Raw genomic sequence first — 22,561 nt, 5'->3', positions numbered from 1 at the left:
GGAAAAAGATCTTCCCCGCACTGTGAGTGTCTGGCACCAGTACTTTGGATGGTGATGTCATCTCCAGGTTCACAGTTTCTGTTTGTTTCACTTCCATTATATGTGAAGGTTGAACACAAGTGAATTTGGTGTGGCTTCTACCCTGGGACACATTCCCCCTTGGTTGGTGCTCAGTTCTGGCCTATATGGTCTGATGTAAGATCTAAAAAAAGAAACTTTAGACTTCTCCCTTACATGTCTCTCTAATTCCATCAGCAGTAATGCCGCTTCACTTTGTCCATAGCTTCAGGATCATATTGACTTGTTGGTCATCCTGACATGTATGCTGGCCTTGACTGATGTAGTTACTGGCTTCTTCTTGCCTCCTCTGGTAATGATGGCAGCTTCAAAGATACGGCTGATCAGGGAATGGAAGAGCGAATTTTGCCAGTGGTTCACTGTCCAGTCTTTGGGGACCTCAGTGCTTCATACTCCTCATCTCTCCCTGCTCTCCTCTGTGAGACGCCATCTCCTGATCAACTCAACACTTGCAAGGCTCACGATACACATGTTGATTCAGACTTTGGTCTACTTCAGATCCCCGTCCCTGATGGTAATTGGTCCAAATGTTGAGCTCTGCCCAGTTGGCCCCTCACATGGCCCAAAACCAATCATGTGATATTTGGTCCAATTGGTTGTAGGTATCAGAGGTAGAAAAGACAGACTTGTGTTCTTCTCAGAGGTACTTACTTCAATTACAGGTAACTTTTCATTTAATCCCAATAAAACTTCAATTCCTCTCCAGTTAAGGCAACAACTGAATATTTTTCAAACACAATATAAACCCCATAGTCAGATTTGAATTGGCATGAAAATAGACACCTTTATTGTGCAATTCCATTCCAGTGCGTAAAGATTTCAATGACAAACTTTGCCATTGTGATCTCCAATCCCTGTGTGTGTGTGTGTGTAAAAGAGGATGTAGGTTTCCTGTCAACCAACCAGTCATCTTGTATCCTGTGTGGATGTTATAAACTCTTTTCTATGCAAACATTTTGATTGGCCCCAGAGCTGAATTTTCACCACAGAGAATGGTGGACCTGCCAGCCGCAGCGTGTTTCCTCAGCTGGTGGAAAACCTCCGCTGCCTCACGCATCTCTCCCTCTGCCATCCATTTCCTCTCCTCTGCCTCCTTCTGTCCTATCTTTCAGCACTTGAACAGATAGTCAACACCAGAGACTGTTACACACTGGATCCTTCTTCGCTTTGAGCTCAAATCAGATCAAAGCTGGCATCGGACAGACGGGAACAGGAAATCTCACTTTCAACTAACCAAAGCCGAATTTTTGAGGCAGTTGTTCTTTCTTGCTTTTGCATTAGTTATGCCCTTATATCTATCAAAGCCATCGTTGAAGACCTCCCTCAGCTTCAAAGGACACCTTCCCACCCACCTCACTGACCTCACCTGCTATGTTCCACACCTTTGGTTTGCGCCAAGAATCCACTCCATGGCACAAGGAACAAAGGGTGAGCGCAGTGGTCTGCAGTGCGAGGCTTTGAAGTTTCAGCGCGTTCTGCAAAGAGGGCAAGGAATCACCTGTCATAAAGAAGTAATGCGTAAGTGCCGAGCTATTTGTTCTGGTGCCTGGGTGGTTATGGCTCCCCGGGGAAGGCTGGCCCCGGCCCCTGTGAGATCACATCGGCACGGATCAGGCGGGAGTCCACCCGGAGGTGGAACTAATGGGCCCATGTGTTCGTAGACACTTCTAAGAGCCAGATGCTGGGTGGAGAGAGAGAGAGAGCACGAGGGAGAGAAAGACGTCCGTCCGAGTTTTTCACAACATCTCCCCTGGAGAGAAGAGAGGGGAACTCGGTCAAGCTTCACACGCACGCTGGACATTGAATCAGTGTATACAGATACGCATACCTTATTCATTTGGTATTGTACAGGCAGGAATGCTTTCACTCTCTCTCTCTCTCTGTGTCTCACCCATAAACACATGCTTTCACACTCACAGAGATACCTTCAGTTTGTTGAGTCTACATGAAGACTGTTTCCACTCTGCCGCTCATTGATGCAGCACGCAAGGTGAAACAGTCAAATAAATGGGATTTGAGGCTGACGTCTATCTCTTCCATATGATCTGCCCTCTCTAGTGAAAGTCACGCACAGGCTGCGGTGTCTATGGCTGCAGTGTTACTGATGCAGTCCTGACCTCTCCGCTCTGACGTCTTATTCAAAGTGGTTAACGATTACCACCTTTCGATGCGCTTCAGCCGGCCCCCGCCTCATCGGAAAGGATTGTTCGTGTAAACGTTGACGACTGGACATTGTTTTGACCTCAGATCTGCAGTTGGAAATGGAAACAGTATGGTCATAAGTTACTGATGTGTGAAGTTTTGTTTTTCAAATCTGAGACCAGGATCAGAGGAGGAATAGAGGGAACTCCTTTCCTTTCTTAATGATTTTCTTTCAAGAGATTTAAAAGGTTTTATCACCACTTTGTAAATCCCCTTCATCATAACTCCAAGAACTGATTTTGTCAAGTGTTAGAAATGCACGATCGATGTGGTTTTTAGAGCTTCTTCCTTTGATGGTCGTCTATCACCCTGATTGACCCTCGGCAGTCCTTTGAGCTGATGTTGTGAGAATACGTCATTTGAAACCGACGCGTGTTTTTTGAAGTGGAACGTGTCACCAATCCCTGCCGTGTCCCTCCAGCCCAAACCGGAAGACGGGAGAGTCCGGAGGACACAGATTATACGACGCCGCCCTTTTCCCAGCTTGTGTATGACATCCGAGAGTTCTCCCTGGATCAAAGCGGAGACGTATCACACACATCCTCAGTAAACCCTGGAGTGTTATAAGAACAAAACAAACAGGAATAAAGCCCTCAGTAATTATTATTGCTCAGTAACGTAACGTAAAATCAGGCTGGATCCTGATCCGTTGTTTCCAATACAAACCAAATGAATTTAAATAGCACTGGAACACTCTTAAATACGTGTTTGATGAATGTGGCTGTACATGTTGAAAAGAGGAACAATTACCTTTAACTGCAGGTGTGGACAGAACTAAACAAAAACTTTAAAACAGCAGTTTAGTAGAAACATGTTCATAATATCTGCCTTATAATTTTGCACTAAGTGATCCACTTACACACTGTTCCGCTGCTTTTAGAGCCAGGTTGGTGTGATCAAATGTATTTCTTTCAATTATAGAGTGTTGTGTCATCAAGTGGGGTAATTGACTGGATGACACGTGTGTCTAGACAGTGGTTAGTGAAGTGCTAAAAGATTGCCGACTAACCCTGCGAGATGTGCAGATACATACATGCATTAAGATGCAGTGACACACTCTGTGATGGGATCGTGTCATTAGAAGTGCGCCGTTTATCAACATTTCCCTCGCCCACATGAGGATGGTTTAGCTGATAAATTGGTCTGAACACCGCGTGCTTGTTTTCTCTCAGGCTAAACAAATTTGGGGGGCTGCTGATTTACAGACGCGGCGAGTTATGCAGGTTCCCGCTTGCGTGGTAAATCTTGCACGCAGCCCTCAGCCGTGTAATTTCACAGTGGAGTCCTGGTGTCTTCTGGGTGACAAAGAAATGCATTTCCCTAGCAGGTTCTTTCATCATGGGAGAATGGGAGCGTGTGTCCAGATGGGAAGAAGAATCCCCTGTGCTTCCCTCAGGAATCTTAAATATGATTTGATGAGCAGAGAGTGTGACATAAAGTCTGGACCGTTTGCTCTTTCTGTTCAGTCGCAGTGGTGATCACCGTCATTTTTCCCTGGATGAGTTTTGTACACGTCTGTTAAAAGATTCCAAGAGCATTAATGGGTTTATACTTAATGTTAGATCAGCAAATGCATCTCTCTACATTTGTTGTAACGTTTACTTGCATTCTAATCGTTAATGCATGGCTCTCAAAATCAACCTAAAACTAAGCTACTACACTATACTACATATCACCTGAGAACAAGTCTGCTATGTTACATACATGAACAGACAAACATCAGCAGGAAATGACACACCATAGGTCATTAAGATACTCAATCAGGGCGATGTGTACTGACCTGAAACCTCTATGGAAACAATCAAATAATCTTCGTATAGATCATAGAACGTACTGAAAGTGAGTGTGTGTCTGTGCGTCTCACCCTTTGTACACACCCCATGTCTGTAAAGGTATTTTGTCCTGGCTGGATGTCTGACCCCTGTCCTCCTCCGTGACCCCGTGGATGATTGCTGTGAGTGAGACGTGTTTGATCTCTCGTTGATGCTGCGTCTTTGATGGCCAGCCCACTTTGAAGCCGGCGCCCGATTGAATCCAACCACCCACTGGGGAACACACATGCATGCAGGTGGACACACACACACACACACACCAGCACATACAGTTGACCAAATACATCTATCAAGCCTAACGTCCAAACAGCAGACATTATTCCTCTCTTCCATCTCTGATCTTGAGCTCTGACAGTCTCCAGTCACAATCTAATCGTCCACAAGGAACCATTTCTGACTGCAACCCTCAACAAACAACCTGTATTTTAATCTCTCTCCCTCCAATCCCCTGCGTGTTTTATTCCTGTTGACACAGATTTGCCCTCCTCTGAGAGTAATCGGCACAATACCCCGAGCTCCTTCACTTACTGGAATCGCGGAACGAGCAACGGCCTTGCAGTAAAAAGAGCAATTCTCGCCTGTAGTCCTCCACCGGTTTGCAAACAACACTTCTGTTTCCTGGCTGTTTGATGTCTTCCTGTATTAATCCAGCGTGCGAGGGCCCTGATTTACTAGCAACCCAGGACCACTTTGCTGTTACTCAGCTTTTATGTCACGTTCTGAAGCGTGGAACAACACAGAGGCTGATGGCGAAAGCAGACCTGAAACCGCTCAAACATCCACCTTGTTGAAATTAAATTACGCCTTTTCCACATATAGAGTACATTTATACATTTTCAATGAATGCAATTTATCACATCAAGGGTTTTTACTGTGGATGTGGCAGGAAATTTATGCAGCTTTTTATCAGAATTTCCCAACATCTTAACCAGTGAATCAAATATAAACTGTTTAACACCAAGCTGTAAAAAGGGAAAGCTTTAGAGACCATACATGTGAAAAAGTTGTAAACTCTGGAAACTGAAGTAAGACATCCTGAGCTGTAGATCCACCTCGCCGACGTGAGCGATTTCCCTTCAACTTAGAAATCGGAGCGGTCGTAGCTGTTTTCCCCTACATTTTCTGTCTCACCTTTAATCCACAAGCGGCTCCGGTGGCTTCTCAGAGCTCCATGGATGTGCAAGAGCAAAGAGAGAAAAATGGCGATTAAAAAAGCGATTGTGAAATGTGGGAGAGAGGAGTGTTTGGCAGAGCTCGTCTTGTTTGCTCAGTAAACCCCCAACGGCCTGTGTTCTCGCTGAGGGAAATGCCCACATTGTTGGGCCTGGAGACCGTGGTTACGGGCCAGCCCGGGGCCCAGCCAGGCAGGTTGGGACAAACAACAAGATGAAGGTCAGCTAATATAGCAGTTAATTCCACTTCCTGGTCCCCATGACACCCAGGCAGGGTTTATTTGAAGATCCCAGACCCCGGAGTCACTCTGCACTTTGTTCAGTCCATGAGTATTTTTGGTCCCAGCCAACACTTTCAGATATGAACGCATTGGGATGAAGGAAGGGAGGGAGGGCGGCATGGAGAAAGGAAAAGGGGGATCTGGGCAAGAATCGAGGAGGAGAATTCCAAGATATCCACACATCTCTCTGTCTGTCTTTTTCCCTATTTAGCCAAATGAGTCTGTCATTATTGAAGCTGACATCTAAATAAAGCAATCGTGTTCATGCTCTTTATCATTTCACTCATAATGGCATTTGCCTTTTTAACTTTGCATCAAATCATCCAAACCGCTTGGTTCCCTCTTGTCATGTTGAAGCCTGGGGGCTGAAAGCAGGGTGCTACTCTGAGGCACCTAAAGGACTCCACTCAGGCCACAGACTCCACTGAGATCCGTCCACTTTGGCATATTTCGGACCGAGCAGCGAGTGTGAATAGACATTAAAAGAGCCGGTTTATGAGGCGATTGTCTTGCCGATCATTTAACTCAGACCTTGAGAATGCAGGAAGGGGGTTTGCGATGGATGAAAAATATAGAACACCGGCATCCAAAAGCCAAGTGGCTTAATCCTGTATGGAAATGGTAATGAGAAAAAAAGAGGACTAACCCTCTCTGTGTGCGCTGGTCTATCCAGGATGGGATCTAGGCCTCTCTAGTGGGGCTTCTCCAGGATGCATAAGAAGAGAGCTTTGTGTTCCAATCTCGTAAGCCAGAAATACAGCTTTTGAACTATATGTGTTGAAAGAAAGAAAGAAATAGAGAGGGAGATTGAGTTGGAGTGAATGAGTGGGTGAAAGGGTGGGGGCTGGGATGGCTTTAACGGTGTTAGTGTCAAATGCTGAGGGTGTAATGTATTTGGAACCTGAGTGGTGTGTGTATGTGTGTGCGTTTGTGCACATGCGTGTTTGTTAGACTGCGTTTGTGTGTGTGTGTGTGCGTATCGCGGTCACACAGTGGCCTGATACCAAGCACCTCTTTAAGTCCTCCTTCCATCTCCAAAGGTGCTTGGGTTGTTTTGTTTCGCGGAGCCTCTCTCCCATGCTAACGCCTCTGCGTGCAGGGAGGCTGGGAAGCAAACGAGCGGACGTCCATTCCTGGAAAACGCTGCTCACCACCTGCTTGTGTAAATAGACGGCAATAAGACAGGTGACAAGTGAAAAGCATTAAACAGGGAGGAAAGTGTGTCGTCAGGAGCATCTCACATTATCCCAAAAAAAGACGCCTCAAGCCAGATTTCTGAGATTTAATTTTACGGTATTCAGTATGTGTTGGCAATCCTCGTGCACGCTCGCTTGATTGCAAAGTGAAATTCACTCTTTGAATCGCAAATTGTATGATTGGTTTCCCCATCCTCACACGAACCAAAGTAAACAAGGCTTGGAAATTCGTTTAGTCAGCTGAGAAAACACAGTCTGATATTGTTCTCTGTTTAGTTTGGGTGCTTAGGAGCAAACAAAACAGCATCTGTGGTGCAGCTCCAGTTTTCACAGAGGGTTAAGAAGAAGGAGCAGGAGGCCAAGTGGGTTTGAGGAAAACAAAAGGCCACGGCTGAGTATAGTTTTCCAATGCGTGGTGGAGATCTCACACGTAAAAAAAAATGGGACGCCTAAATCTGCCGGAGCTCGATCGGGAAACAATTACGCCGACTCTGACGGAAATGAGGAAACGAGCGGTGCCGGGCTTCAATGGAAGTGAACCGAAGCCCCCTGTTTGACTGTCACTCCCCTCCCCGCCCCCCTTCGGAGCTGCGAGGCGAGTTTGTTTGTGAATAAAGTGGACTTTTGCTGGTGTCAGATTAGCCAGTAATGAAAATCGGTCTCTGTGATCCCGTCCGCCGTCGCTCCTTCGTCCCAAACAGCTAATCCACTTAAGGATCACAGGCCTCCCAGCTCTCTCTGCCTAAATGAGTTTGGGGGCCTGATCTCAATAATTAGTTTTCTCCCCTCCTCGTGTTATAAAACATCCACTAAAACATTATTCATTTGCACTGAAGTTAAGGAGTAACTTGTCATTACACTGCAATGACACGCTAAGTACTTTGTGATGGGACAGTGTGAATGCCCTGTGTTGCCTCCTTGGTTCTGGTTTTACTGTTGAAAGCTCTATTGGACTTGTTTACGAGGGCATGCAAAGGGTCTCAACCTCTAATTCTTCCTCCTCTATCACATTAGTTACAGCTCTAAAACAGTCACAGTAAAATCTCAAATACAGATCAATGCATGTATATATTTAAATTAAAATCCTTGTGCTCCGAATTTCTATCTCTAACAGAAATGCTGTTTTTGGCCGCTACTTATATCATTCAGACTCCAACATAATAACGGCCTACACACTATGCGCTTGCTCAGAGTTTCCATTCGAACAGAAATACAGTTTTTATCCACTGATTAATTCATTCAGCATCAATCTGACTCCGGGTCCATTCCCTATAGGAGACCTTTATTGTGAAACGTCTGCGCGAAGTGTTGAGTTTCATTCACATTACTTGAATGTTGATTGGAAACGGCTGCTAATGTACACACGTGCTGTGGAAATGAACATTCGGATAGATTTGGCTTGTTTGCTCTTGCAGTGCAGACCACCCATCTGTCTGTTGTTTTGAGACATGGCCACTATTTGACTTTCAGAATAAAATAAGAATCATTTAATGGGACAGGAGATAGATCTAGCTGATTAAAGAGTGTGTTAGTTACTTACAGAAAGGTAGCATGTGTTAAGTAAGTTAGTTCATTGGTTCGAGTCCACTTGAGTCCAACAGCCTTGGAGAATTTGTGTCCCCGCAGACTTATAAAACATTTGGCCCAAATGCTTGACAACCACATAATCCCTAATGTGACACTGTGTCAACATTGCCGAGAGTCGCAGAGGTCTAATAACACTTAGTGCTTACCTTTCAGAGAAAAACTAGGGGGCAAGGAACAATAAGGAAAAAGCCATAAATTCAAGTGCCCCAAATGTTTTTAAAGGCTCAATCTGACAAAGACGTCAGGGTCGTTTCCATCCAGTCGTCATGTAGTAAAACAGCCAATCAGGAGACGTATATATGCCATGGGAGTTATGCCTTTTCACTCAACCACTTGCTGTTTCCCTTTCCTGGCAGCTGTCAACACCGCATACAGCTGGGGGGGGAGGGCAGAAGGCCACCCTGCCACTCAACCTCAGCACGCCGCATCATCCGCACCGCCCTGTCCCGACCGGAGGACAGCTTCTGTTTTCCGAGGAGTTAAACTCGCCGTTAACAGGGAGACAATGGCACCGGTGCGGCCGGGGGCTTCATCTCGCTCGGAAAGTTCCACTCGGGTCTTAGCTGGGCCACGACAGTGCCGTCGTCATATCAAGTGTTTGTTGTTCCAGGTTCCTCTGTGCGCGCACACTGAGAGGGAAGTTCACACACACACACCCAGATCATGGAACACAGAGAAATCATAGTTCCATAGCCACGATGTGGTGTCGGCACAATCATGTCCATGTTTTGCAAGCCAGGGAACCTGATGAACCGTACCTGCAACTAGAAAACATACAGATACATACAAACTCTTGCACACACTCAAAACTCATCACGAGTGTGTGCTCCATCTACCAAGGCTGCTAGTCAGAAGGCTTTCATGACTCCTAATCCTTCTTTGTGTTAATGGAGAACACAGCTCAAACGTGCAGCAGTGGGTGTATAATTGGTTGGCCCCTTTGGAGTGTTTTTGCACTGGGCATGGCGGGAGTTGTATATCAATAATCTGTCCACCAGCCAAGACAGATGGATGCTACAGAATCAAGTGGTTCCCATCGGAATATGTTAAGTGTGTCCACTGGTGCCAAAAACATCCTACAAGCTACAACGGCAACATCTGCGCTTCTGGGTTTGAGATGTTGTTTAGCAACGTGCCTGCGTTATAGCAATCTGACAACTAGCCGCTTATTGTCTGCGAAGTTTGCAAAGGGACGACTTCCAAAACAAATGATGAGCAGCTCGCTGTGTCGCAAGGCTCGGTTGCGACTCTTTCACCGGAACAAATGTTTAAAATCACTTCATCTAACGCTTGGATTTCAACTTAAGCGATGTGTAATATTCTATGAGAACTTTGCATATATTTACATGGAGTTATGCTTCAGTAGAGCGTCTTCTGAGTGCAATTCTGCATATTTGGAGCGTTAAAACTTCATTTATGTCAAACTTTATTTATTCAGATTGTTTTAGTGCTTTAATCCAGAAAGCTTTACTCAGATAAACTTGATTCTACTCCAATTAAAGCACTTTTGTCTCCGTTGCGCAACTCTGAACAGTGTCATCAGAACACACGCGATCGAAGTGCCTTGCCCAAGAGTTTATGGGAAAAAGGACTATGGATGAAAAAAAGAAAGAAAAGGTTGGTTTTTTTACACAGCTTTATTTCAGATGAATTAATTTTCAATTCTAGCAGGCTGTTTAATAACAACATTCTTCACTTTTCATTACAGCCATCTACAAATCCAACAAAAGTAACCAAAGTAACAAAAGATCAAAAATAAAAACCACAAAAGCCACATTATTGCATGTGTCATTAAATATATTCATTTTTGATAAACATAATATATTAGTATGCATTACAAGACATTACACAACCATTTGCAATGGACACTGCTAAACAACATTTACAAGCCAAAGTATGCACACAAGCATATAATTACTCAGATATTCAGATATTATATTTACGCAGGGGCAGAAGTGAGTACCTTTCTCCCAATGTCTGCAGAAATAATACATGTACAGGACGGCCAGATGAGTTCCAGTCGCACAGCGTGATGCAGAGTACTGAGGTGTATTAGTGTGGACGGCAGGAAGTGAGAGATCATCCACACGGACGCATGTCGGTCTGTGTGTGTGTGTGTGTGTGTGTGTGCGTGCGTGCGTGTGTGTGCGTGTGTGTGTGTGTGTGTGCGTGTGAACATGTGTAAACTCATAGAGTCTCTGGATGCATATATATATATATATACGTATATATATAGGAGGAATTTGTCTCACATTCATTTATTTGTCTTTCCATTTGTTACGCCTCTAAGTATTTCAAACTGGTTAAGTTCACATGGAGGTAAATCTACTTAAAAGTTTAACAAAAAAATAAGTAATACTATACAGCTATATAACATGTAGACAACTGATCATGCATTTTATTTTATTTTTTTGTCGAGTACCAAGTGTTGATCTTGATCATTCTGGAATCCAGGCCTCAAAAAGAAGGTTTGACACGGTTTGTGTTGTTTGATCACTCCACAGGTTATCTTTCCCCTTAACAGTGACCACTGTATGACAATTCAATGCTTACATCATTCACTATCATAGTTAGCGATCAGTCGGCTACTGTCAAAAGTGAGCATGCGTTATATATGAGTGGAGTGAAAACAACTTGACAGGTCTTTCTCTTATCGTTGTTGGTTCTCTCATTTCCTCATTTAGAACCCAGACTTCCCAAAAAAAAGTTTTCTCTTTTAGAGGAAATCCTCAGTTCTGACCTGTTTGAGTCTGTTATGAGAAATATGAATGTGACGGCTAAGAGTGAACGGATCAGTTGTCATGGCGAGCAGAATTTGAAGTATGGGACTTGTTTTGAATGCCACTCTAAACGTGAACATATCTCATATGCTCTGACTCTTTTGACTAGTAAAAATAAGTGCATGGTTGACACGTCTACTCTAAATCTAATCGATGCTACGGCATCGTCTACAAAAAAATAAGGTCTAGGTATGTATGGTTACTTTACATTGCAGAGGTCACAACCACAACATACTGCCGATGTATCAATAAGCGCTGAGCTTGTTAAAGAAACATGAAGATGTTTTTATTCGACACAGAATGAGGAGAGGATCGTTATGGCATTTTGAGTGGTATCACTGAGGTAATGCTGTCAGGTAGCTCTCAGGTAAAATGCCACCTGTCGTATTTCTCTTTCACACTCCCACGCACGGCAGTGACGAGTTTGACGAATTCACTTTCCTCCGTTGAAAATGTTTATCACGTCAAAGTTTGGCACGTTTTGGAGAGCAACATCATCGTCATGAGTGAAATCCCTCAATGACCTGTGGTGTCTCTCTTCACTTTACGAGCAGGCAACGCTTTTACACAAGATCCTCTGAAAATACAAAAAAGGAGATACAGTAGATGCATTGCTTTTCTGGACATAAAACGACTGAATCAAGGGTAAAATAGACGGGAAGCAAACATATCTGTAACATTAGGTGCAAACTCTGCAATTCCACAATAAAAACAAACCTTGATAGACGAACAGAAACAGAAACGAGTGTAGAATGAGCTCCTTCACAAAAAGTTCCTAAAAAAAAAAAAAAAACCCTACTAATCTCTTCGCTCCAACTCAGAGCAGCAGCACTCAGTCATTTCCCCCCCAAATCTCTCTCCTACTTTTCATCTGTGTCTCTCTAGCTTTTATTTTCCAGTTTTTTTTTTCCATTCATCCTCTCCTCTTCCTCGCATTCACCACAGCGGACCTCCACCCCTTCCCACACTGCCATCTCCCTCCTCTCCGGCCTTATTTTAGCACTTCCCCCTCTTGTCGCGCTGTTGGAACTTCCTCAGCCTGCGACCCCACAGGTCCTTCCAGGGGATGAGCAGGCTTCCTTTGTCCGCCACCACGCCGCTCTGTCCCGGGGAGTCGTCGTCCGTGCCCAGCAGCAGGTACTTCCTCCCGGGCTTGATCTTGGGGCATTTGCAGGCCACGTCCTTGGCACGCACCCACAGCAGCTGGTCCCCGCGGCGAATGCGGTGCTCACCTTGCTTGTAGACCGAGATAATGTTGACAGTGAACTTCCACCACTCTCCCGCTTTGTCTCCTTTGAGGACATGCACTTGGACAGCTGGTGGACGACAGAAGAAAAGAGGCAGATGTTAGAAAACTTTTGTTACAGAATCTGATAACGCCCCCCTCTTTAATTCTTAACATGGACGAGCAGCAGTACAACATTATACAGAAAGCGCCACAACGCTTTAACTCCAATACAGAAATGTCTGACTTCCTCCTCTCATCCCTGACCTATGACCTTTCTATATTGTACTGCTTAGCATGCTCCCTATTACAGAAACAGTTGCCATAGTGTTCCCTTTTGCAAAGACAATTGCTTCCCACAGAGGAGATCTGAAAGCACACTTCCCTGGGCTTTGTCCCGAGAAGCACATTTCCTTCAGCTGGCAAGGCCGGGTTGAGAGCGAAAGAAAGAAGGTTCCAGAAAATGGCCAAAAGTGACATTTCTACAAACAATTAAGCTAATTTCACAATATCAATACAAAGTCCAGTCTGTTACACATGGTTATACTCAGTGTGCCAGTAATCTAAATAGATTCAACAAGTTAAGGACTGGGCCTTTTAGTAATATATCTTTATCTTTAAAACTCTTAAGACATCCTATCCCTTCTCGTCGCCCTATCAGGTGTTCAACCGGAGTCTGACAATATTGGGAAAAATCCAGCAGACAGATTGTTATTGGAGCTTGCCCCAGTTGTTTAAGCGTATGGATCATTTGACTGACGCTCCCCCTGTATAGATTCTTTGTAAGAAGAAGAAACCCGTTACTTCATCGCTCTGACTGCAACAAGGAGCTCAACAGTGCTGGAGCTAATCTGTGCTTGAAGTGAAGTGGCTGTGGCTTTAGCAAGGAATGTGCTATTAACACTATACTAATGTGTGTGGGTGTGGGTGTGTGTGTGGCTGTGTTTGGTAGGAGGAGTCTTAATGAAATAAATCTGAAGAAGAGTGGTGGGACAGCTAAGTCGACTTGAAACATGTAGGAGTACCATACACGGTGAAAGTGCACAAATTATTGGCTCTTACAAATATTTAGGTGCAGCGTTTAACAATGAACTCAAGCTGGATATGAATACCTGATCCATGGGTAAACGTACGTGTGTATGCAGCTCCTCAGGATATTGAACTTACTTAGTCAGCACTGTCATTGAGGAGAACTGAGAGACTTTATATACTTTAAATATCCAATCTACTGTTAGTTTGCTTAAGTCACTACTCTAATACATCACACATTGATTCTATACTCTTTTAACTTGACTTAGTATTTAATATATATAATTCCTTACTGCTAGTATTTTAGTATTTCTTGTTTTTGGTGATTAGATTAGATTATTGCAGGATATTCTTTTGAGAAATTGTATTTATTAGTGTTGTAAGTATGAATGTAGTGATGTAGTTTTATTCTAATGTTAGAGATTTTTTCTTTACCTAGTTTTTATACTCTTATTTACATCTTCCATATTGTGTATTGGTCATGAGACTTGGCACATGCATGACAAACAAATCAGAAGCAACCCATAGATATTAAAGAGTTGGTTGTCTCTATATATGTATATATAGATTTTGTCATTTCACAACTCTGACTCAACTATTTTACAATAAGACATTCTTTGCTTCGTAACTTGAGTTTAAATTGAAATCTAAAACTTTTATTTTACTAGTTATTGTAAAATAACTAAACTAAAATGAAAATTTTCTCAAACATACACACACACACACACACAGATGCACGCACACACAGTTTATTTCCTCCCAACCTGAAGATTGTGATCAATTCTTTTTTTTATAGACTTTGATCCTAATGTGAAACAACGTCCTTTTCTTTCATTTTCTCTCTGACTGAACATGATCTCTATCTGTGTTTCTCAGTTGTCCCCGATTCATGCTGAGAAAGAAGAGAAATGCAGGAATGGCAGCTTTGTGTGTGTGTGTGTGTGTGTGTGTGTGTGTGTGTGTGTACTGATGCCTGCAGTGAGCAAATTGCACCCAGTTTTCAGAAGAAAGAAGGTTTGTTGGGATGAGTAGAACGAGCTCTCACAGCCCTGCCATTCATTAACAATGGGTCTCTGGGCTGCAGCCCGCTCCTTCATCCAGACACATAAAGGGTGTGTGAGAGGAAAGGAGGGGGCACTATTTGTCTTCCCAGCCACAGAAAAAGTTCCAGGGGAATCGAGATGTGTTCCGACCTCATGAGCTATCCGGGTTTTGCTCCCATAGTCCCATCCAACTTCGCAGCGTGAGAATCCAGAGCGGAGATAGCAGAGCGCTTTTCTCTGGGCTGCTCTCACTGACCGGCTAACCAGCCACTGCGCTCAACTCCACGACAGAAACTCTGCCACTACATCCAGGCACAGTCAAGTTCACATGCACACATTGTGTTTAAGTTAAATATACGCCAGTGCTCCAATGACAGAAGGATCAAATCATCTGCTGTTTCCCCTCTCGTCTGATGAGGGAGCAAATAGGCAGACAAGGAGGGGAAATCTTCTGGCCCTCGCTGCCAAACCTCCCACTGGGTTTATCTTCTTTGGGCAGTGTGCTGCGGCTTGACACTGGATGCCACCAACAAATACGTAAGAGCTAATGAAATTAGAGCTTGCTTAATTAGCACACTGAGGCCCCTGTCCCCCCTGGTTATCAGCACAGTGAATGATCAGGGACCTGTTACCCTCTGATGAGCACAGAGGGGTGGCCCCGGAGGCTGGGGGGGCGACCGGTCTAGGAGGCCTTTCCTTTGAGCGCTATCCCGGAGCGTCAGTAAACATGCAGCACTTTGATTCATTGTTCTCCTGGTGGCAGAGTGAGGGAGGGTACGTGTGTGCAGAGGAGGGTGTCAGGGGAGAATATAATCCCTTTGTGTCCAGCGTCTCCTTAGCTACGGCAGTGATGAAAAACAAAAATTGAATAAACACAACATATTTCTTTCTCTCGGCGGTGGCAATCCGTCACCGTCTGCCTAATTTACCACCTGTTTGTGCCCTGTGGAATGCTCAGTTCTGGCAGAGTGCACAACTGTGTTTAAACAGAGGGCCCCTTCCCGTGACCCCCGTGGGGCCCGCACCACCACTCACACATGGGGGTTGCGGCCCCCAAGAACACAGAGACTCCGAAGACCCACAAAGGCAAAGCGACAGGCCTGAGAAATGAATTAGACTGAGGCAAAAGGGAATGCATGCTAAGCGATGATGTCTGCCATGCAGCCTCGGCACGGCTCAGACACAATCATCTGCTTCCAGGCTGCCTTTTTTTCGGGGCGACTTCAGAGGAAAAACCAACAGGAACCGCCTGCTTTACTGGAGTGATGTATAGATGCAGGGCCTATCTATCTCAGCTGCCATGATTAAGATTTAAATCAATGGAAACGGGAATAAAAAAGGGCTGAATTTGGCTTTTGAGCGAAATGAAACAAATGGACTGAATTATTGCCTGCTAAGTGGTAAGAGGGGAATGAAAATATATTTGGCGGCGTTTCAGTTGGATGCAGTTTAAAGTGTACGAAGCTGCGTTTGTGATCGTCTGGATGATGATGGCCGACGAAGGACAACTTTCAGTGAGGGAACATTGAGTGGAGCTTGATGTCTTCCAGCAGCGCCCCATGGTGATAAATTCTTGACCGAATGAGCCCAAACTTATTTACAGACACCGGCCACTGAGATGAAGGTTTGGTTTGTATTAAGAGTTGATATCAGGGAGATGAATGAAGCAGAAACTCTGGTCCTGATGCGTTGTAACATTTCTTCATTCTACTGCCGAGTACGATCATATTCACTGTTGCAGTTTGTGGTTCAAGAGGAATAACAATCTAATATCAATCATCACATTTCATTAAAGAGAAACTACTTAGAGTCAGAATGTTCCCATGTCATTTCAAATGTCGTTTCTCTACCTGGCACTACATATCATGAGCATGAGTTTGTGCTGCACCCCCCCCTTTTTTTTTTTGTTTTACTGGGGATTGGTTGAAGCGATCGCAGTGTGTTTTGGCTTCTCTTTTAAGTTTGGGATTTGCTCTAAACGCGTTGCCAAATGCCTCAGGCTGACTGGACACGGTGTTCTTATCCACGGTTCCTGTGCTGTCTGTTCCTCTTTCTACACTGTAAAACGCAGAGCGAGCGAGCGAGAGAGAGCCACAGAGCGGAGAGGAGACAAAAGAGGCCGAGTCCTAGTGGGACGCGATCCAACACTAACAGAAATACAGTATGTATGGCACCAGATGCAGGAGGCTGCAGGGGTGCATGTCTACCATACGTTTACCACAACTTCAGACCACATTACAACGCTCTTCTAACAGGCTAGACGGGGCCCCGGAGGGTTTCAGTCAATATACGTGTATGTGTTCTAAATTCTGTCAGTACGGCAATTAAGGCAAAAGCAGCGTAAGACATATGTGGTAGAGCTAGGAATGGACTGATTGCGCAACAAACTTTTGCTAGTTTATTATGGGGGGAGGCAAAATCACTGTTGTTAGAGGGCCGCCATCAGGTTGAGTGATTTTAAATAAATTTGATGTGAATAGACGGATTTATTCACAAGATCCAGCACTATGTGTAGAAAAAAAAGTTTGGCAGCATATTGGTGCAAAATGATGAAGACTATCAAAAAACAAGGTTTGGCCCAATGTGCATGTAAACATTTCCGTAAAGCCGATCTCAATTCAGACATTCTCATGGCCGTATTTTTCATTTTCTGTTCTTAGGCTAATGTACGATGAGATTTGATTGAGGGCCATAAACGCTTCCTGAGCAATGAGTAAAGCTAATCGCATTTCTTCGACAGCCCCCTGATTAATTTGCTGTCATGCACACGTGCAGTCCTCCGACCACAGAAAGGGAATGATACAATATGTCACTGACAACACCTGTGCTGTGTGAGCGCTGACACTGATGTAATTACAAAGAAAACTGGAGGAGACAGATAGTTGGCTCTTATGTTGCTTCTAACACGGAGGTACATAACCTGAGGGCTGACATTCATGAGTCCGAAACTCTCAAAACTCCCAGTTTTCAACGCGTAGACTTCAGTTTAGTGTGGATGTGGGATCCAAAAGAGCGAGAAAATATGTTAAATTAATGCAGGAGTGGTTTCATTTGAGCACACAAGTGATCACCGCAGCTTCAGTAAGATTGAGAGCAGCACCAGGGTGTGAGCACCAGCCCAGCGTGGGATCTGATTAATTGAGACATCTGACCTCTTGAATGCTGTCTGACATCTGGCAGCACACACACCTACAGTACAGACTTGACTCACTCACCATAGTCTTTTTTACAGTACTTCTTCATGGTGATCTTCATCTTTCCCTTGGAAGCCTTACAGTGAGAGTCGCAATCTGGGGGAGCAGAGGTGAGAAAGAGAGAGTAAACGTTAAGTAAAGTATATGTTTCCTATCACACAGTGCCCTGTAATTTGCTGTAAACCTTGCACATAACACTGTGAACCACCGGGGGCAGGCTCGTGCTGCTTTGGCTTAACTTGTAGCCGTACTGCGTCACGTTATTGTGTTTCTTGCAGATCCGTTCCTCCTCTAAAGTGCAGTTGTGGAGCGGGTTAAGGCTTACACACACCCTCCCGCATCCATCAAAACACTCCTACCGTGCTCCTCCCAAATGTTCCCCTCCAGTCTGTCCCCCCCCCCCCTCTGCATGTAGGGTGTCAGCTCTGACGGCTGCAGAGGTCACCCGGGCACAGAAGAAGGTCACGGGGGAAGAAATTCGCTAATGACCCACCAAAAATAAGCAGCATCAACGCCGCATGAGCCAAGAAAGTGAACACGTTACATTCTGAGCCCCCACCGCCGCGAGTAAAGCAGAGGAGTGGAGCGAGCAGAAGAAACAGCTCACAGATTTTATGATTAATGGCTTCGCGGGGGGAAGCGGTGTCCCTTCGACACCCAGCGCGTGTTGACCTGGGCCGGTGGACGTGCCAGAGGGCTTTATCGATGGCCACTGCTGCCGCGCTGTCACCGTGCCAGGTACCTTTTGTAATGAGAGAGCCGGTGGTGGGAGCGGAGGCCAAACTGAAAATTGAAATCATTTGTTCCCTCCTCTTTCCACTGACTGACACAAATTGGAACCAGATCACCTCCTAGTGTTGCCCCCCCACCCCACCCCACCTCCCCCCTTATCCCAGAGCAATAAGCCTTTTCTGGGCGGGTGGGGTGGGGGGGGGGTGGGAAAGCTGGGTTGGGCAGTCTGAAGAGAAAGGAGGGGGCATTTGAGAGAGGGGACCTTTCAGTTTGCCTGAATATGGACAAACTTCATTATTTCTTCCAGCCCTCTGTCCAGTCTCCCCCTTTATCCCCCCATTATACTCTGTGTGAATGAGGTTGCCTGGGTAATGATGGAGGAAGAAAAAAACGCCCCTTTCCTCCCCCCCCTCTAAAAAAAAAAGAGCGGTGTGGGACGTGAAATGGGGATGGAATTCATGTATGTGGGGAAAGCATTGCTGGTGAAATGCCTCAACACTTTTTTTTTGGGTGGGGGGAGAAATAAGAAAAGGGGAAATCCCAAAGTAAATGAATTTGTCGAGTCCATATCGACCACGCCTGATTCCCATGTAAATGAGGTGGTGAGGGCGGAGGGCGTCTTTGTCTCCCGCTGGCCCCTGGGGGCCTTCGTCATACTTCTCTTTGATAGCTGACGTTGCCCATTAGCCCCATAGTGCAGTGCCCACACTGGGCCATTACACCCACAGCTCTCATTAAGGTCCAATCTCCTGCTGCGAGGACAAACGCCCCCTTTATGTGTCCTCTCCAGCAGTGCCACCTTCTTTCTGCGGGATCCAAGAGGATCACACTGCCCCTAATTTGGAGGGTGTGTGTGTGTGTCTGTCTGTGTGTGTGTGTGTGTGTGTGTGTGGAGTTTTCTGACACATCGGCAAAGCGTAAGCACTAACTGCAGAGAAAGTGATGTGCACAACAGAGCGTAGTGAAGTCACTGGTGCAACTGTGTAAGTTTGTTGAGCAGAGAGCAACGATACGCCGCTCTGATTAATGATTGATGATTAACGTGATGATGCCTGTGTTTACCCCAACCTGCATCACCACTGAATCCGATACTCAAGCTAAAATAAACCAGCAGCAGCTAAGGCAACACTTTGAGAGAGGAACAGTTAATGGTGACGAGCGGCCATTGAAGGAAGGCTCGAACACTGAAGGACAAATAAAGAAATTCAGGTAAACTCTCCTCTGACATGTCATCTCATGTCAGCGGTCCAACATGGAGACCCTTGTCAGAGAACATGAACAATGGGGTGTGAATAATCTTGAGTTTAGTGAGCCGGGGCAGGACTCTGCTGCCAGCACAGCTCGCCTTGATTGAAATACAAACTGGTGCAAATGAAGCATGTAATCAGATTATGGCCGGTGCTCTCTGGAGGCTGCTGGGCCGGCTGGGAATATACAGGCAATGAGGCCACGGGGAGCCCTGACACAATATCTGGAGTTTGCATCAACTCAAGCACTGAGTGAAAAACGTGTTCAGCTGACTGAGAGAGGCTGTGTGAAGTGTGTATGGATGGAAACAGCCTGCATGTATACACGCTGTGGTTTCATGTATTCAGGGGCAGTGCAGGTATGGAATTTAGTTTAGTTTGGATTAGTTCAAATGTGACGCATAAGAAAAAGAACTAATGCTTACATGCAGTTTTAAACTTTGATCAATAAATCAACTTTTCTAAACATGTATATGCCTTAATGTGACAGACATTTTCATATAGCTTCATCACAATAAGGACAAGTATTGAGTGAACTGATTGTGCAGGTAGTCTTCAAATAAAATGGATCATAAACCAAGAGAATTAAGATGTTTCATAGTTTCAAAATCTGTTGTAGGCCCAGTAGGATCTCAGTTGACATCACTCACCCGAGGGCTCCTCATAGGTGTTGTAAGTTGCCGTGGGAGACGCAACTGGGATCTCTGTGACAGAACGGGAGAGAATAAAGATTTCACATTTCACATTTCCATCACACTGCAGTACACATGGAATAAAAAATGGGGATTTACATCTATGAGATTACATCAATGGGGAAATATATGGAGCTCAATTTCCTGGCTATCCTCCTGTGGGCAGAGCCGGACCTCTGAGCGCATGTGGGGAAACCGCAGAGCGCACATGAAACACACTGAGGGACGGCTTTAACGGGATGTCTTTTTAATGACAGCTGATTTTTGACACACGGACATATGGTGAAATATGTGTCGTGAGAATACGAGTTTCCTACGAGTGTTCTCCTCCCTCCTGTTTACGGGATGTTGCAGGTGTGCAGAGCCAAAGCTGTCGGCCTTGTTAAAGCCGGAGCTGGCACAGAGTTAGAAATCAGAGAAAACGTAATATCGCATTATTAAAACCAAAGCCGCTATCTTAAAATATATAGGAGAAACCAAATCTAATGTCCCAAACTTCAAGATACCCATTTCCTTTTCCAACAGGTTTGCAGGTTTAATTTACGGCGGTGGATTCTGGCAGAACTTATCGCTGTTATTCTTGGTCGATACAGACGATGTCCAATTACCACAAACAACTTTATCACAAATGTCACCGCCAGTAAAACGCTGTAACCTAGTGCGCTAGAGTCCTCACTGTTATCTTATCTCCTCATGCCAGCCAGTTACTTGATGCTTGTTGCTAAAGCAGCTAACAGCTACGCGTCTCTGTCGCTGTGAGGCGTTCAGGGTTTATTGCCAAGGGCCTGGAATCTGCAGGCAGCAGATATAGCCAACAAACATATCAGCCATCATTTCCCTGGACTTGTGCTGGGGGATTTATAGTGAGATGGACTGTTAACGGTCTTGAAGGCACACAGGGCCATGTTAGGCGAGCTGTAATGCTCTGTTTATCCAAGCAATCCTTTAAACAGCCAAATATCCATCCAAAATAATGGAACAGGGGTATAAAAATAACACGAGATGAGCACATCCATGGATTTCTGCATAACAAGCATGTTCTGCCCTTTTCAGGTCTTCTCCTGAGGTACTTATCAGGCTACGCCGCCGCTGATGGAGCTGAGGTATCAAAGCTTACGCTCTGGGCTTCGGCTCTACTCGCTAACAGACTGCGTGCGGTCTGGGGGACGTGACGAGCATTCAGAATGACTTTTCATCGTTCATTTCATTATCTGTGTACATTTACGCCGTTAATATGAGCTGGCGTTGATTGGTATTTGTCTGTTTTGTGCAGAGGTTGCTAGACGTGGGCCTTACTGATGCAGGGGGCGATGGGAGAGCGGCTCTGCTGGTAGCCTTTGGCACAGCGGTTACAGGTGATGCCTGTCACTCCATCCTTGCAGGGACACTGCCCTGTCGTCTGGTTGCACGTCTTCCCCGCGGCTCCAACCGGATGGCAATCGCACGCTAGAGAGAGAGAGAGAGGGAGGGAAAAATGCAAAAGAGCCATCAACATCTATCACACTCAAGTAAATATCTCCTGATTTGAAATGAAGTGAAAGCACGAGACAGGAAACATTAAAAAACAAATATTCAGTTTTCAAATTGCTACGTCCCTGGCATGTCCTCTGCTGACTCTTACACATTCCATATCATAAAAAGTAATCTTAGCACGGGCAACCTGGTGAGAAATCCTTCACTTTAGGTTGAGGCTGTGTTTTCCTTCCAGGCCCTCACAGATGGGGAACTGGGCCTTGCCCCAGCGTACAAACCTCAAACAAATTACACCGCTTTCCCTCCACCCATAATGACCATGGGCTTCTTCATTAAGTCTCCTCTGGAAGGCACGCGTATGAGTAAATAACTTGATTAATGGTAGAACTTTACTCTCGCGGCGCGGCGCTGCCCTGATCTGTACAGTGTGTGAGGATCTTGTGTGGTTTCCGTGTGTGTGTGTGTGTGTAAATGTCTTTACTTTGTGCTCAGGGCACTGCTGACGTCCACCACGGACAGGCCTGTGTGCTCTTCAGACTGAGTTTCCAACGTGAAGCTTTTTGGCAAAGAGAGCTCCCCCTGCAAATACCGCCTGAATAATGTTTCCCATTAATGGAGGAGTGGAACACACTTCAAAGTCTGTTTAAGCTGTTAGATGGGAGGATTGTGTGTTAAATGCGAGATTTGCGTTCTGTGCATTTGCCTTGCCAAACATTTACCATAAAGCCAGTGTTTGAAGTGGAAGCCCAGCCTTCCTATTAGGCCTCCATGTGCTTCATGCACCGGCAGAGTCATTTT

General features: G+C 45.2%; 1 protein-coding gene across 3 annotated transcripts in view; it reads right to left on the bottom strand.

The window, feature by feature from the left end:
* Nucleotides 1–10,167: 10,167 nt before the first annotated feature.
* Nucleotides 10,168–22,561, bottom strand: part of ntn1b (netrin 1b) — a 36,250-nt gene continuing 23,856 nt past the window's right edge. For all 3 annotated transcript variants that reach the window (XM_076150183.1, XM_076150185.1, XM_076150184.1), the window contains 4 exons: nucleotides 21,587–21,736; nucleotides 20,249–20,302; nucleotides 17,641–17,715; nucleotides 10,168–12,444 (listed from right to left, as the gene is read on the bottom strand). In XM_076150183.1, coding sequence (XP_076006298.1) covers nucleotides 12,125–12,444; nucleotides 17,641–17,715; nucleotides 20,249–20,302; nucleotides 21,587–21,736 — 599 coding nt within the window. In that variant the 3' untranslated portion in view covers nucleotides 10,168–12,124. The remainder of the gene's footprint in view (nucleotides 12,445–17,640; nucleotides 17,716–20,248; nucleotides 20,303–21,586; nucleotides 21,737–22,561) is intronic.

This window comes from Genypterus blacodes, unplaced genomic scaffold (genome assembly GCF_046128005.1).
Source record: "Genypterus blacodes isolate CSIRO-AG114 ecotype Tasmania unplaced genomic scaffold, CSIRO-AGI_Gbla_v1 ptg000051l_1, whole genome shotgun sequence".
Lineage (NCBI taxonomy): Eukaryota > Metazoa > Chordata > Actinopteri > Ophidiiformes > Ophidiidae > Genypterus > Genypterus blacodes.
The sequence above is the reverse complement of the archived record's forward strand: the minus strand, read 5'-3'. Positions and strand labels throughout refer to the sequence as shown.